Raw genomic sequence first — 14,274 nt, forward strand, 5'->3', positions numbered from 1 at the left:
ATACCCACGCTAGTCAGCCACTAAAACCCCGCGGCTGGAGAGCTGTGGGCGCAGTGCCAGCATAAACAACGCCTTTCCCACCCAACCATCACCACACAATGTTGTGATGAAATGCTCTATTAATTTTCAATTCCAGACAGAAATTGTACATATTCCCCCCTTTCTTCTCTCCCACATTCCAGAAATGACCAAAAAAGAATATATATATAAATATATATATAATGTAATAATTTGATTTAGACCAGTGGTGCAAGTCCCTGGTCGGACCTTGTGGCCGCTGAGGCGAGCGCGTGTGTGAGAGACTGATGCGTTATTGTAGTGTTTCTCAACAGGGGCTCTAGGGGGGGCTCTCCCCTTTAGGGAGCCCTTTGGGACAGGGGCGTAAGGTATACCGCTGCAACCCCCGCAAGGCAGGGGGACCCATACGAGATGGGGGGCCACGACTTGAAGAAACGGGCCCCCTCCACATGATATTAGGCCGTCTTTTTTTGTTCAGGGGCCGATTCTTGGTAGCTTGCCGGGGGGGCCTGAAGCACTTGCATTACCCAGTGCCTTGGGAGCATTGAGAAAGAGACACTTGCAAATGGGGGGCAATAGTCTATTTTATTTTATAATATTAAGGGAGGTGCTGGCAGGCCAAGGGGGGTTTGGAAGATTTTGATGGGGCCAAGGGGGGTGTTTATTCGAGAAAGGTTGAGAACCACTGCATTATTGCACAGGGTCTTTTTTGACACGAGTCAGAGATGTAGCGGGCACGAGGGAGGGCCCGGCGTACAAATAAACTGCCCCAGCCCTGAGAAGGGGACATAAAACGAGACCTTTAGCTTGTCGGCAGTGCACTGCCCACTGTTGACTTTGCCCATCTGGTCTTGATTTAGGCCTGGATGAGTGAGATGTTTGTTGCGGGCTGGATGGCGGGGGGTTGGCAACCCCTCTGACCCTCCCCCCCCCGGACCCTGGGGAGAGGAGAGGAGAGGAGAGGAGAGGAGAGGAGAGAACAGAGGAGAGGAGAGGAGAGGAGAGAACAGAGGAGAGCAGAGCAGAGCAGAGGAGAGGAGAGCAAAGGAGAGGCGAGGAGAGCAAAGGAGAGGCGAGGAGAGGAGAGGAGAGGAAAGGAGAGGAGAGGAAAGGAGAGGAGAGGAAAGGAGAGAACAGAGGAGAGGAGAGGAGAGCAGAGGAGAGGAAAGGGGAGGAGAGGAGAGCGGAGGAGAGGAGAAGAGAGGAGAGGAGAGGAGAGGAGAGGAGGGCGAAGAGAGGAGAGGAGAGGTGCAGGAGGGGTGAGGAGAGGAGAGGAAAGGAGGAGAGGAGAGAGGGAGAGGAGAGTGGGGAGAGGAGAGGAGAGGGGGGGAGATGAGGAGAGGAGAGATGGGGAGAGGAGAGGAGGGGAGGGGAGAGGAGAGGAGAGGAGAGGAGAGGAGAGGAGAGGAGAAGAGAGGAGAAGAGAGGAGAGGAGAGGAGAGGAGAAGAGTACTAAGAGTCTCATTCAGCGCAGGACACAACCGGGAGGTCAAAGGGGGAGGGGGGGACAAAGGGGTCAGTTGACCCAGGCCCAGGGAGAAGGGAGGCCCCAGTTAGGACTCCATTATATTGTATGCATTGAGAGGGGGGGGGGGTCCTTTCAGATGATTTTGAGCTGGATCCAGTCAAAGCTGTCAGCAGCAGCCTTGCTCAAAACACACTGTACTACACGGTGGAAGTAATTATTGGAACGAAGGTATCCAGAAACTGGGGATGAGAAGAAAAACATGAACCATGTTCGGTAACACTGTATTTTAGGGATACATCTATTAGCACTAATACATACAATGTGCCTGTATAAGTAACTTGTAAGACATGTACAAAGCAAAATCAAACATTTGTTAGGCATGTATTCGCAAATGTCTTGTTCATGCACAGTAAGGGATTTATTACCAATTTAACCTTAGTAAGGACCTAGTAGGCCTTAGCATTTGCTTAGTACATGCCTTACAATTTACTTATGAAGACATTAGCATTGGATATATTAGTGCTTATAGATGTATCCCTAAAATAAAGTGTTACCCAATGTTCAAGCAGCTGCTTGCTGGGATCTCACTGAATCAGATGAAGCATTTGTGTTTTTGGTCCTCTGAACCATGGGGCACCCACTGCCTCTGCCTGCATAGCATATCAATGTTTGGACAGTGTTGCCAGATTGGGCTGTTTCCCGCCCAATTGGGCCGCTTAGGACGTCCGTGTGCGGGTAAAAATGGCATTTAGCAGAAAAAAACCCGCCCAATTTTTGCCATAGAAATCAATAGAATTGGGCGGGATTTCGTGCTTCTAGGCGGGTTTTGAGCATTTTTTGGGCTGGAAAGCCTCATCTGGCAACCCTGTGTTTGGACTTTTTTTTGTTGTTGCACAGATCAGTTGGGGGTTGGGGGTTGGGGTTTCCAACTATGTTCGAATGGCCCCACACACACCCAGCCCAGGGCTAAAATTAAATTCGGCCGGCCGGGCCACTTATCATGGTTCCCACTCCCACACCTTAGTAAATTTAGATGTCCCTTTAAGCCCAAAGGCTGAAGCGGTGCTTAAAGCCATACAGCCTCTCACTGAGTGATGGGAGTCTATAAAAGAGGGAGAACTCAACAAGGTTGAGTCACTGTAAAAGCTAGGCCGCCTTACGAACACACATGCTGCCATTTATAAACACATGGCCAATATAACTATAATATTTACAGATGCATTTTTTTAATGTAATTTACCAATTTGAGTAATGACCACAGCCATCGGGACCATCTCTTGAGGATAAACATTTTGTAGCAGTGGGATGCACTTCACCCAAAGTGTGATGATTTTTAAAGTCTCGCTCGGCTCGGCTCGGCTCGGCGTGCGATTGGGAAAGAGGCGTTATGAGGCAAGAGGCGAGCGATGACTCCCCTCCTGACACTCATTGTTCATGTCAACAGAAAATCAGCAGCAACAAGCAAACAACATTTGCAGAGGCCAAAACCTTTCGCTTTAGTTTGCCGCTCTTAAACTCCCCTCACACTCACTCTCAGCCTGCCCCGTGCATATCCACTCGGCCGTGAGACGCCTTCGCGTCCAAAGACCCTTCCTTCCTTGTCATGTTGTTCCAGATTCTCAGTGGTTGTGTTTGAAGTGGAGGGAGAGAATATACTCCCCTTTCTTCACATCCTGCACCTCCGGCTCCCACCCACCCAGATGGAGGAAATCATTTCTCCATTACAAGTCAGCCAGAGAGCAACGGTTAATTTGGTGTGATTGTTGCAAAATACGGATGGCGCGAAATACACTAAAAAGGCATCTTGAGACAACCCAGGCAGGCAGCACCCCCTGTGAGCCAATTCCAACCAAAAGTAATGGCTATCACCACCAATCTTCAACTTCCAAGGTGGAAAAATGAGCAAAAAAGAAAGAAAAAAAGGAAAAAAAAAAACTCTTTCATCACTCACAAGTTTCAGTCTTGTTGAAACATTGTACATATTGTGCATTGTGCAGTTTTGATGGACAAGTCAGATGGTTTACACACAGTGAGAGCAGCGAGAGCAGTAACTTCCTCATCCAAATATTGACCTGAAGCTCAAACCCTCATCCTGTCCTCACGCCGGGAGAACTCAGTCTAAACTGCTGCCACCACCGCTCGCTCACTTAGGACTCAAATTAATTAGAGCGGGGAAGGAAAACGTGCAGAGAGGGAGAGGAGAGGAGAGGAAAGAGGAAACCAAACTCCACAGAGTTGTTGAAAACAAATCTCTTCATTTCATTCAGTGAGAGTTGTGGAAGATGTCGTCTGACTTTGACTGGTTGACTGGACTGCACTGGCAGGTGAAGAAACAAAGTTCAAGTTACAAATCAGCATGCTTTCCAGAATAATAATGACGAGAAAGAAGGTCCTTTTTTACTCTCCCCTCTCCCTTTAATGTTGTTTTTGTTTCCAAAGTGTCCCTGTTTGTCACAGACTTTGCCCTTACGTCAGAGACAGGTCTGGGCTGGTGGAGAAATAGGGCACGGGCACTTTTGGCTTAAAGCCCCCCCCCCCCTCACAATTAGCAGTGCAAATCTGACTCACCGGTGGGCCTGCACTCTCGTGGGCCCCTATTTTCAGAAATGTTTTTTTTAACATTAATGAATCCATGAGTTCAAAAAAATGTGTAAATGTCCAGATTTGTAAATACCAGGTAACATTTGATTTTTAACATTGACATTAAAAAATGTTATATTATTATAATTTTTTTGTTTTCTGACTTCAAGAAAAATCAAAATCAAAATGTGATGTTCAAACTGCAAATTAAAAAAACATAGGCCTATGTTCAAAATGTGAAAATGTGGACTTGTATGGTTCTTCGTCTCAGGGCCTCATTTCCGAAAGAGGAGCCCACGAGGGTGCAGGGCCCACCAGGAAATGCCCACTATGCCAGATGGCCAGGGGCCCACGAGGGTGCGGGGTCCACCGGGAAATGCCTGATATGCCAGATGGCCAGGGGCCCACGAGGGTGCAGGGTCCACCGGGAAATGCCCACTATGCCAGATGGCCAGGGGCCCACGAGGGTGCGGGGTCCACCGGGAAATGCCTGATATGCCAGATGGCCAGGGGCCCACGAGGGTGCAGGGTCCACCGGGAAATGCCCACTATGCCAGATGGCCAGGGGCCCACGAGGGTGCGGGGGCCACCGGAAAATGCCTGATATGCCAGATGGCCAATAGGGGCCCACGAGGGTGCAGGGCCCACCAGGAAATGCCCACTATGCCAGATGGCCAGGGGCCCATGAGGGTGCGGGGGCCACCGGGAAATGCCCACTATGCCAGATGGCCAGGGGCCCACGAGGGTGCGGGGGCCACCGGAAAATGCCTGATATGCCAGATGGCCAGGGGCCCACGAGGGTGCAGGGTCCACCGGGAAATGCCCACTATGCCAGATGGCCAGGGGCCCACGAGGGTGCGGGGCCCACCGGGAAATGCCCACTATGCCAGATGGCCAGGGACCCACGAGGGTGCAGGGGCCACCGGAAAATGCCTGATATGCCAGATGGCCAGGGGCCCACGAGGGTGCAGGGCCCACCAGGAAATGCCCGGTATGCCTGATGGCCAGGGGCCCACGAGGGTGTAGGGCCCACCAGGAAATGCCCGGTATGCCTGATGGCCAGGGACCCACGAGGGTGTAGGGCCCACCAGGAAATGCCCGGTATGCCAGGTGGCCAGGGGCCCACGAGGGTGCAGGGCCCACCAGGAAATGCCCGGTATGCCAGGTGGCCAGGGGCCCACGAGGGTGCGGGGGCCTCAGGGAAATGCCCGCTATGCCAGATGGCCAGGGGCCAACGAGGGTGCAGGGGCCTCAGGGAAATGCCCGCTATGCCAGATGGTCAATAGGGGCCCACGAGGGTGCGGGGGCCTCAGGGAAATGCCCGCTATGCCAGATGGCCAATAGGGGCCCACGAGGGTGTGGGGGCCTCAGGGAAATGCCCGCTATGCCAGATGGTCAATAGGGGCCTACGAGGGTGCGGGGGCCACCGGGAAATGCCCACTATGCCAGATGGCCAGGGGCCCACGAGGGTGCGGGGGCCACCGGAAAATGCCTGATATGCCACATGGCCAGTCCAGCCCTGGTCAGGGAGAGTGGAAGGAAGAATCTGGGGTCTTTGCTTACGTTATGCTTCCCTCAAACCAAGCATTACTGATAAAAGGTTTGTTCCTGTTATGTTACGGGAACCAACGGGGTATACAGCAAGCAAGTCCTGCTCCTAAATGCACAGTAGAAGTATTGTTTGATAGAATCAGTGCTGGCTGTGGTTTAGCTATCGGCCTATCATCATAGGAACAACAAAAGATCGACTTGCATGATCATTATTTATGTGCACTTGCAGCAATGCACACAGCCTTATCACTGTTGCAAATTACATAATTTCATTTCTCCCCCCCACCCCTTCTTCTAATCAAGAAGAAAACTGTTGCCCCGTGCTGCAGCTGCATGTATTGTAGCCTACACACCTTTTTGGGAATGATCAATATCCTAACTGCTGTTAATCGTTTCCTTGCAGTGGCTAAACGTTTACCTCTTTTAAAACCCCATGATGCATAACAGGGCCTAACGTACATGAAGGTTTGCGTGTGCGTTGCACGTTGCAGTCTGGCCAGCCAAGGTTTTGTAATGTCACCGTTGTTCCACCGGTTGATTGCTGAGCCATTTGGGGACTCTTTATAATTATTGGGAAATAAGCTCAGCAGGCCGGCCATGTGTATCGGAGCAGATTAGCTGCAGGAATACCTTTGGGAATCATGGCTGACCTCAGAGCAGGAGCTTAGCCAAGCACGTCCAGAAACTGTCACTGGAGACAATATAAGACGGTTTGAAGCTGTTTTAGTACTAACATTCAAAGCTGAACAGAAGTCAGGACTTTGGGAAGGAGGGTCACCACATGGTTGTGCGTAAGTGCAGCTCGTCAGTAAAAAGAGACTATCTACAAAGGGAGCTCCTTAATTTCTCCCCCCTGAATTCTCCTCCAGACAACAGTGTGATCAAGAAGAGAGATTTAAGACCCTCTTATGTTTCTAGTTGGACAGGATTTCGTCTTTGGTTCAATAGAAGAGAAAGAAGTCTCAACAGGTCCATAAATCAAAGTCAGTTTTCACCATAGTTGTTTAGATAACTCAGTATTTCCTCCTCCGTTTCCTTTTTCTAGACTTCTATTGTGTTCAGAAATGAGGCATAACTTATATTTCAACAGAAAAGTCCATTCACACACACTGTCACATGAGGATGCTTCAAAGCTGTTGTAGTAGAGAGGAATGGCCAGGAGGAGTAAAAGAATAGAAATATGTGGTTATTCATGACAATTCTAAATATGTTTTTAAAAAGAACATCACACTTAATTTCCCTTCTATAAAAGAATCTCAGAAAACAAGTCGGGAAAAAAATGAGTTGAAATGCAAAAGTAAGAACATGACGTACGCCGCTTGAAACGGATGTACAGTAGCCTATGTAAAGCGTTTTCCCTGGAGGCTAGAGAGAGAGAGAAAGGTTGTTTGACCCAGAGAGGAAGCTACAGTGCCATAAAGCTTTAAGGATTTGCTGTCAGACATCTAATGGAGACGTCTACCATGCAGCCTGACAGCGGCTTTACAACGCTCCGTATTTCACTTCCTCCGTGATGGACGGCCCTTAAAGCCCCCCATGAAGACCAGGTGACAAAATTTAAGCACGACCAACCTAACCCCTCGTCGTGCCCGAGCGGTTTATTTGTTTAAAAAGTGTCTCATTTAAGCACGTTCTTGGTCTGATTTAGACGTGTCCTCATCCTCTCTATGTCTGCGACTCTAGCTGTCAGAGCTGCATGGGCCGCCATGGCAGACCATCACACTGAAGCTGGACATCTGTTTTAAGTTAGCAGTGCAGCGCTGTGCTGTGCTGTGCTGCGCTCACCAGACTGCAGCAGGCAGGCAGGCAGGCAGGCAGGCAGGCAGGCAGACAGACAGGCAGGCAGGCAGGGAGGCAGGCAGGCAGGCAGGCAGGCAGGCAGGCAGGCAGGCAGGCAGGCAGGCAGGCAGGCAGGCGGGAAGGCCTCTCCTTGGCCTATCTGTGCTGTTCTCAGGCTCTCAACATGGGCATGTCTTGTGTAATTTTAATCTATGGGGCAGGAAGCTAGGGTCAATTAACTGGTCAAGGCACACACACACAATGACAAGAGGCAGCCAAGGGCAGGTTTTTTTCTCTCTCTCAGCTCTTGTTCTCGTGTGTTGTTTGTGACATAAAAATTTTACAAGCCAACCCAACCATCAGTCAGCTACTCGACTGCAGGACAGTGTAAACATACATGGCTGCAGCACTACTGTACTCGGGCCACATCTGGTGTTACGGATAAGTGAGGGTACACCATCAGCTAGGGCTGGGCAATATGGAAAAAAACAATGTCACGAAATGGATTACTTTATATCACGATAACGATATATATCACGATATAGCACAATTACATGCGTACGTTTTCAGTTATTCTCTTTATTTGCTCTTTATTTATTCATGTCGCAACACAACCATTCTTTAAAATGGATCCTTTCATTCTTATTTTTACAGTTACATTAACTTATAGTGTGTATTGTGACAACATGAATAAAATTACTATCACAATATAAACGATATAGTAGAAAGGTCACGATATACACTTTTATATCACGATAACGATATATATCGTCATATTGCCCAGCCCTACCATCAGCCTGGAAGGGACGTTGCTAAACCAGTCATTCCCAAAGTTTTTTCTGCTGCCACCCCCTTTTGGTAGCCAGGCCATGCCCACCTTTGTTTTGCGTTGCTTCTAGTCAGGCCAAGAGCAATGTAAATATCGTTTCTGATCCCCCGAAAAATCGGGAACTCCACCCACTTTGTCAGGAACCAATCAATCATTACAAAACCAAGGGAGGCAGGTCAAAAATGCTGTTTGAGAAACTTTAATTGTTATGCTCTTGGTCAGACCAAGTCTTGAAGAGATTTGAGAGTCGATGGTAATCAGGTTACCCTTTTGGACCAAAGAACATGTTCACTAAAGTCCCTCCACAGCCCCCTCTAGGGGGTCCCATGCCCCAGTTTGGGAAGGGCTGCTCTAGAACAACTTGCTTGCTTCTAACCACATCACAAGGGAGCAAAAGTCCCCCAGGGAGCCCTTTCGTTTATTTCTAATTGGGATAAATTTATCTCTTTACTAGAAGCCCCCTCCCCTCTCCTCTGCATGTTTTCGTATCCTGAGGATGGCATATTTACTTTTGCTGGATTTAGAGGACACGAGGACCAGCAGGGTCATTGGGCTGCACCTTGGCTGACATCAGATTGATTCGCAAGGACACAAGGTCATCTAGGCGAGGACCAAGGTCATGTAGAATAACAAACAAGGGTTTCCCAATATGTCCTCATATCTGAAATTCAGGATTTTATCCCCCTCCTCCTGCTCCGCAACACGTCAAAGAAATTAGGTATTAGTCAGATGATGAGGGTGAAAAAAATAACTTATGAAGCTGAATTCTTGCCAATGTCCATGATTTCCACAGTGAAACGTGTGACACTTCTTCTCCCCAACTCAAATCGAAGGAGACGCTTTCTGGGGTTTCTTCCACTCAATAAACCCGGTTGTGGCATTTAGTGGCTGTCAACTACAATAGAAATGGTTGTATTTTTTAAAAAGGATGAGGTCTCCAAAAGCAACAATTTACACCAAGTGTCCCAGTGTATGTGTTTACACTATAAAAAAAAAAACAATAAACAAAACATTGCTAATTCAACACTTAAAGAGTACTCTGGGACTGAATACATTCTTGAGGTTGTTAAATTGATGCATAAAGTGTTGATTCAACACAGCATTTTCTGCTGTGTACACACTGTCATGAAACTCAAACACAATGTAACACAACACAACTTGTCAAAATGTAGCACAATGTAAATGAACACAAATTAAAATTAACTTCCGTAATGGAATGGAATAAACAGTATTTTGGCATATGCCAGTGTAGCTAAGATGAGAGTGTACTGAGAAACGGAGAAGTTCTTTTTACATTTCAAAGTTCATTTTAAATGCATAAGACAAGTAGCTGATTGCTTGAGAGCAGAGGGCTTGACATGTCCAGGGCACTGAGTGACACAGAACAACTCTGAAATCCCATCAGGCCCTGGTAAACATTTCATGCTGGCTTTGCATGTATGACACACACACATGCACACACACACACACATGCACGCACGCACACACACACACACACGCACACACACACACACACACACACACACACACACACACACACACACACACACACACAGGCTGTTCTGTACAAACACACACACACACACACACACACACACACACACACACACACACACACACACACACACACACACACACACACACACACACACACACACACACACAAAGGCACACGCTACACAAACAAACACACATGGACAAATGTTCCCTGTCTGTCATCGCAACTGATGAACTGCTTTCTGTTTTTCTTTCCTTTCTATCACCAGCTAGAAAATTACATTCAAGACAACATCAAAACGGAGATGGTGCAGATCCATGCGGACGCGGTGCAGAACCAGACTGCCACCATGCTGGAGATAGGAACCAGCCTGTTGTCAAGGACCGCAGAACAGACCCTGAAGCTGAATGTTGTGGAGGCGAAGGTAAGCATGGTGTACAGTTGGACAGTGATCTTTCACTTCAAGTTAAATTCCCTAACCCGTTAAGACACAGCGTTATACATTTGCTGTTACCAGAATGGAAATGCCCAAGTCGATGTGCATTACTTAAAGTGATAGATAAACTTATTTTACACCTCCCCTTGAGTTAAATAATACGGTTTTACCGTTTTCCTGTACTTTCAACTGTTTTGTAGCTATGGCAGTGCAAATTTTACCTCCAAGCTAGCAGTTAACATTGAGTCCTATGAGACCAGTTAGCCGCCAGCTGGTCTCGTAGGACTCAATGTTAACTGCTAGCATGAAGGTAAAATCTGCACTGCCATACCCAGAGAACGTTTGAAAGTACAGGAGAACGGTAAAACCCTATTATTTAACGTTATTTATTTTACGTTTCGCTATAACAGTGAGACATAATAGAGCTTGAAAGTGACGAAAATCGTAGCATGTAATCCAATGGCGGTATTAAAATGATATTTCGATCCCCTTCGAGTTGTGCCACAAGCTCCACATATGTTGTTTCTGATATTTTTGTTTAATTTTTCGTACGAACCCCCAAACTTTTTAGAAATCTGTGTTTCTTCACATTTTTCATGCAAACGGCCTCGGAACAAAACATTGATACTTCTGCATGAATAATCTTTATCTAGCCTCTTAAACAGCATATTTGTAGCCCAGCGCATATAATGACGAGATCAGAAGATATTTACTCGCTACCATGTTGTTAGATTGTCAGCTTATGTCCCGTGGAATGCGGAACTAAGGAGCGGGACTTTCAAGCTCTATGAACGTCATATCTAGAGATTACCAAACTTTTTCAGGCCAAGCACCACTTATCCTTGTCTGTCTTATTGCAGTATAGTGACAGAACCAGTGCAGATATGTTAAGCCCTCTAATGATGTTACGTTGTGCCAGCTTGTCTTGGAAACGCTACTTGTCTTGGAGACTACCTTATGACCAAATTGCCGTAAGTGTTGCAGCTAAAAATGTCAATTTTCTGGCGGACATGGAGAAGATCCACCTTTACATGTATGAAAAGTGCAATTTTCCCATTCATAATGAATACTTAGACTTTGATGGTGGTAGTAAGGTAACATTTGTGAATGTGAATGAATTCTGGAAATAAAGTATCAAAATTGTTACACAACCTTCAAGTAACATATTAAGAATTCATCATTACCATTTTGGTTATACTGTGGCAGACTCTGTACAGGGGTTAAGTGGACCATACTTTGAGAACCAGGACTCAGCTGTTTACTGCTAATTAAATAACTAAATAATAATGACTAATAATAATAACTAAATATTATGAAGGCTGAGGAGATGCCAATATCGCTGTCAGCCATTGCCAGATACAATACTAGGCCTACTTTAGTTCATTTGTGTTTATTTTCAAATTGTCATTTGTCATGACGACTTGCATAATACTGATTCTTAAAGATTTCAGCAGATCATTTTTATGAGAATTGTTTATGTTGCGTCAAAAAAGTTTGACAGGGTCAAAGAGAGACTGCTGACAATCCCCAGCTGGAATTAAGGCTCAGTTTCACCACTGATGCTGTCAAATATTCTGTGATATGAATCAGAATCAACTAGTAGGCTCAGTCCGACGACTGAGTTACAGGCCTACTGTTGGTTTGCTAAAATATGGAAAAGAACCATCAGTACTAGCCTGGCGATGCCATCCTATGTACTCCACCCAAAGATTTTGGATGCGCACATAGTCTGGCGAAACCCTGCTAGCTCGGTTCGCTCACTGTTTAGCCAATCAGCAAACAGTTGAGAGTGGCGATGCAGAACTCACTGTCAACAGTCGGCTTTTGCCCAGGCTACATCAGTACATCGACTGGATAGAAATCAAATTCTGGTCACTCCTAATTTTATATTCCCTCCTATATTGATTAGGTGGGCTACAATGTAACAATCTTTGTAACAACATATAAAATGATGAACCTTCACTGTACCTTTGGGTGAGTGTGTTGCCCAAATTTTGTGTTGCCCAACTGCTTTATAATGTCTTAGTAAACCTTTCTGAATGTCTTTACATATTGTTCGTCATCCACACATTGCCCATATAGAGTTCACACATGGCACCACTTTGATCTTCTGGTTTCTTTTAATCTCTGCAGGTCATGAATCAGACGTCTCGCATTGAGATTCAGTTATTGGAAAATTCACTGTCGACAAACAAACTTGAGAAGGAGCTTTTGGTGCAGACGTCGGAGATTACCAAGCTTCAGGACAAAAACAGGTAACGTAATTTGTTTATTGCTTGATTTAATTACGTATTGCTTAATAACAAGATTAACAGGGAGAGAAACCTTTGCAGTCTTATCGGTTCTTGTAAAAAAAAGCAAAAGAGCAGACCATAGAGCCAAGACATCTGATGAACTTGGAAAGGTCCCACTTGGAGAAAGACGTTGCTGTGGAAAATAAACCGCACCCATAATTGTTTGTTTATAATGCTGAATAACTGCCACGTAAATGTTAATCTTTGACATATCCTTCTGCAGGTCTGTATATTCTCGATTGCAAAACAGGCCCTAGATTTCTCATAAAAGTCTTAGTTAGTTTTCTCTAGATGAACCAGATAGACAGAAGTCATTTATCTTGTGCAGAAGTTCGGTCCACAGCCGAGCCCTGCGTTCCATTTTTTTGCGATGAACGTTCGCGTTCTTTGTTTTGGTTACTCCAGCAGGCTTCGCTGAGGCCCCTACAGACACACGTAATAAGGCATCACCTCTGAAAAAGGCAACCCCCGTGGGGCACTCAAGCACTCTCACTCCCTCATCACCATCTCAAGTGCACTTGCACTTATAAGCTACGCTACGCAATGCAATCAACAGCAGAAACCCAGATCCAGGGCTCAGCACTGAAAGACTTGAGCAGGCTACAGACCAGGACCGCTGACAGTTTTTGCTGGGCCCATGGACAAAGTCATCTGAAAGGGCCCCCCATCCAGTGGTGTAGTCTACGTTGAACGCAGGTATACGGAGTATACCCACTTCTAAATTTTAGGGGCTTCAGTATACCCACTTAAAATTGATTGATCCATTATTTAGAATAGCACAAATATATACAGTATACCCACTTCCAAAAATGCTCGAATTTACTGTATACCCACTTAAAAAAAAGTAGACTACACCGTTACCCCTATCCAATACATGAATTGCAATGAAAACCCATTTTGGGACCCCTCTCTCCCTGTGCCTGGGGCAACAGACCCCTTTGCCCGACCCCCCTACTGGCTTCCCTGGTCCATACCATTCCCATGCTCCCATAAAAATGCTGCCTGGTGCCTGCCCTACTCACTCAGCCTGAACTTTAACTCCCGTATTACTCTGAACTACAAAGGGCATTTTGCTGAGTTTACAATTAAGGGGTTGGGGGGCGGGGGGGGAGTGATAAGCATAGTATGTAGGCTCTGCTCTGACAAGCAGTCTCTCTGGTTGAGTAGATATTTTATTGAAAGCCTGGGAAGGAACACAAACATCATGTGACGCCGTGATGTATTTCTTTTTACTTCATTTAGACAGTTACTGCGATGTTTGTCAGCATTTGTATAAATCTCTCTCTCTTGCAACAGACTGGCGTTACCTCATGTAGTGTCCCAAGCTCATGGTCATTTTTTAATTGCAGACTTTATACGTATTCCTCAGCTATTGGCACGCAGATCAGATTCCAGTTTGCTGCTAAAGCCATTGCGCAAGTAAAATTCTTTGTTGACTAGAGGAATTTACAAAGTACAAGCAAGCTCATGTCTAATGTTCATACGTTGATATGCTTCCCAAAAGATGAACTTGTGAATTTCAAGTTTGTTTTCTGCCTGTATGTTCAACAGGACAGCACCTCACCTGTTTGCATGTAACCTTTAAGCAGTAGACATGTATTTTATAATCACTGACAGCCGTCTGGAGCACAGAGTGCGCACACTGGAGTCTCAGCGGCAGTCGAAGCTGGAGGACATGCGGTCGGGGCATGAAGACTCTTTAGAGCAGTCGAGGCTGTTGTCATAATATGTACATCTGTTCACTGACATGGCTGGCCCTCCGTCTCTCTCTCTGTCTGCAGCCGTCTGGAGCGCATCTCAGCATCAGTCATGGAGCACATG

The 14,274-nt window shown here is 46.4% G+C and overlaps 1 protein-coding gene across 1 annotated transcript in view; it reads left to right on the top strand.

Moving 5' to 3' along the window:
• The window catches only part of angpt4 (angiopoietin 4), a 62,541-nt gene that overhangs the window by 32,449 nt on the left and 15,818 nt on the right, over positions 1 to 14,274 (top strand). The window contains exons 3-4 of the mRNA XM_063216296.1: positions 9,992 to 10,147; positions 12,293 to 12,414. Coding sequence (XP_063072366.1) covers positions 9,992 to 10,147; positions 12,293 to 12,414 — 278 coding nt within the window. The remainder of the gene's footprint in view (positions 1 to 9,991; positions 10,148 to 12,292; positions 12,415 to 14,274) is intronic.

The sequence above is a fragment of the Engraulis encrasicolus genome, chromosome 14 (assembly GCF_034702125.1).
Source record: "Engraulis encrasicolus isolate BLACKSEA-1 chromosome 14, IST_EnEncr_1.0, whole genome shotgun sequence".
Taxonomy (NCBI): domain Eukaryota; kingdom Metazoa; phylum Chordata; class Actinopteri; order Clupeiformes; family Engraulidae; genus Engraulis; species Engraulis encrasicolus.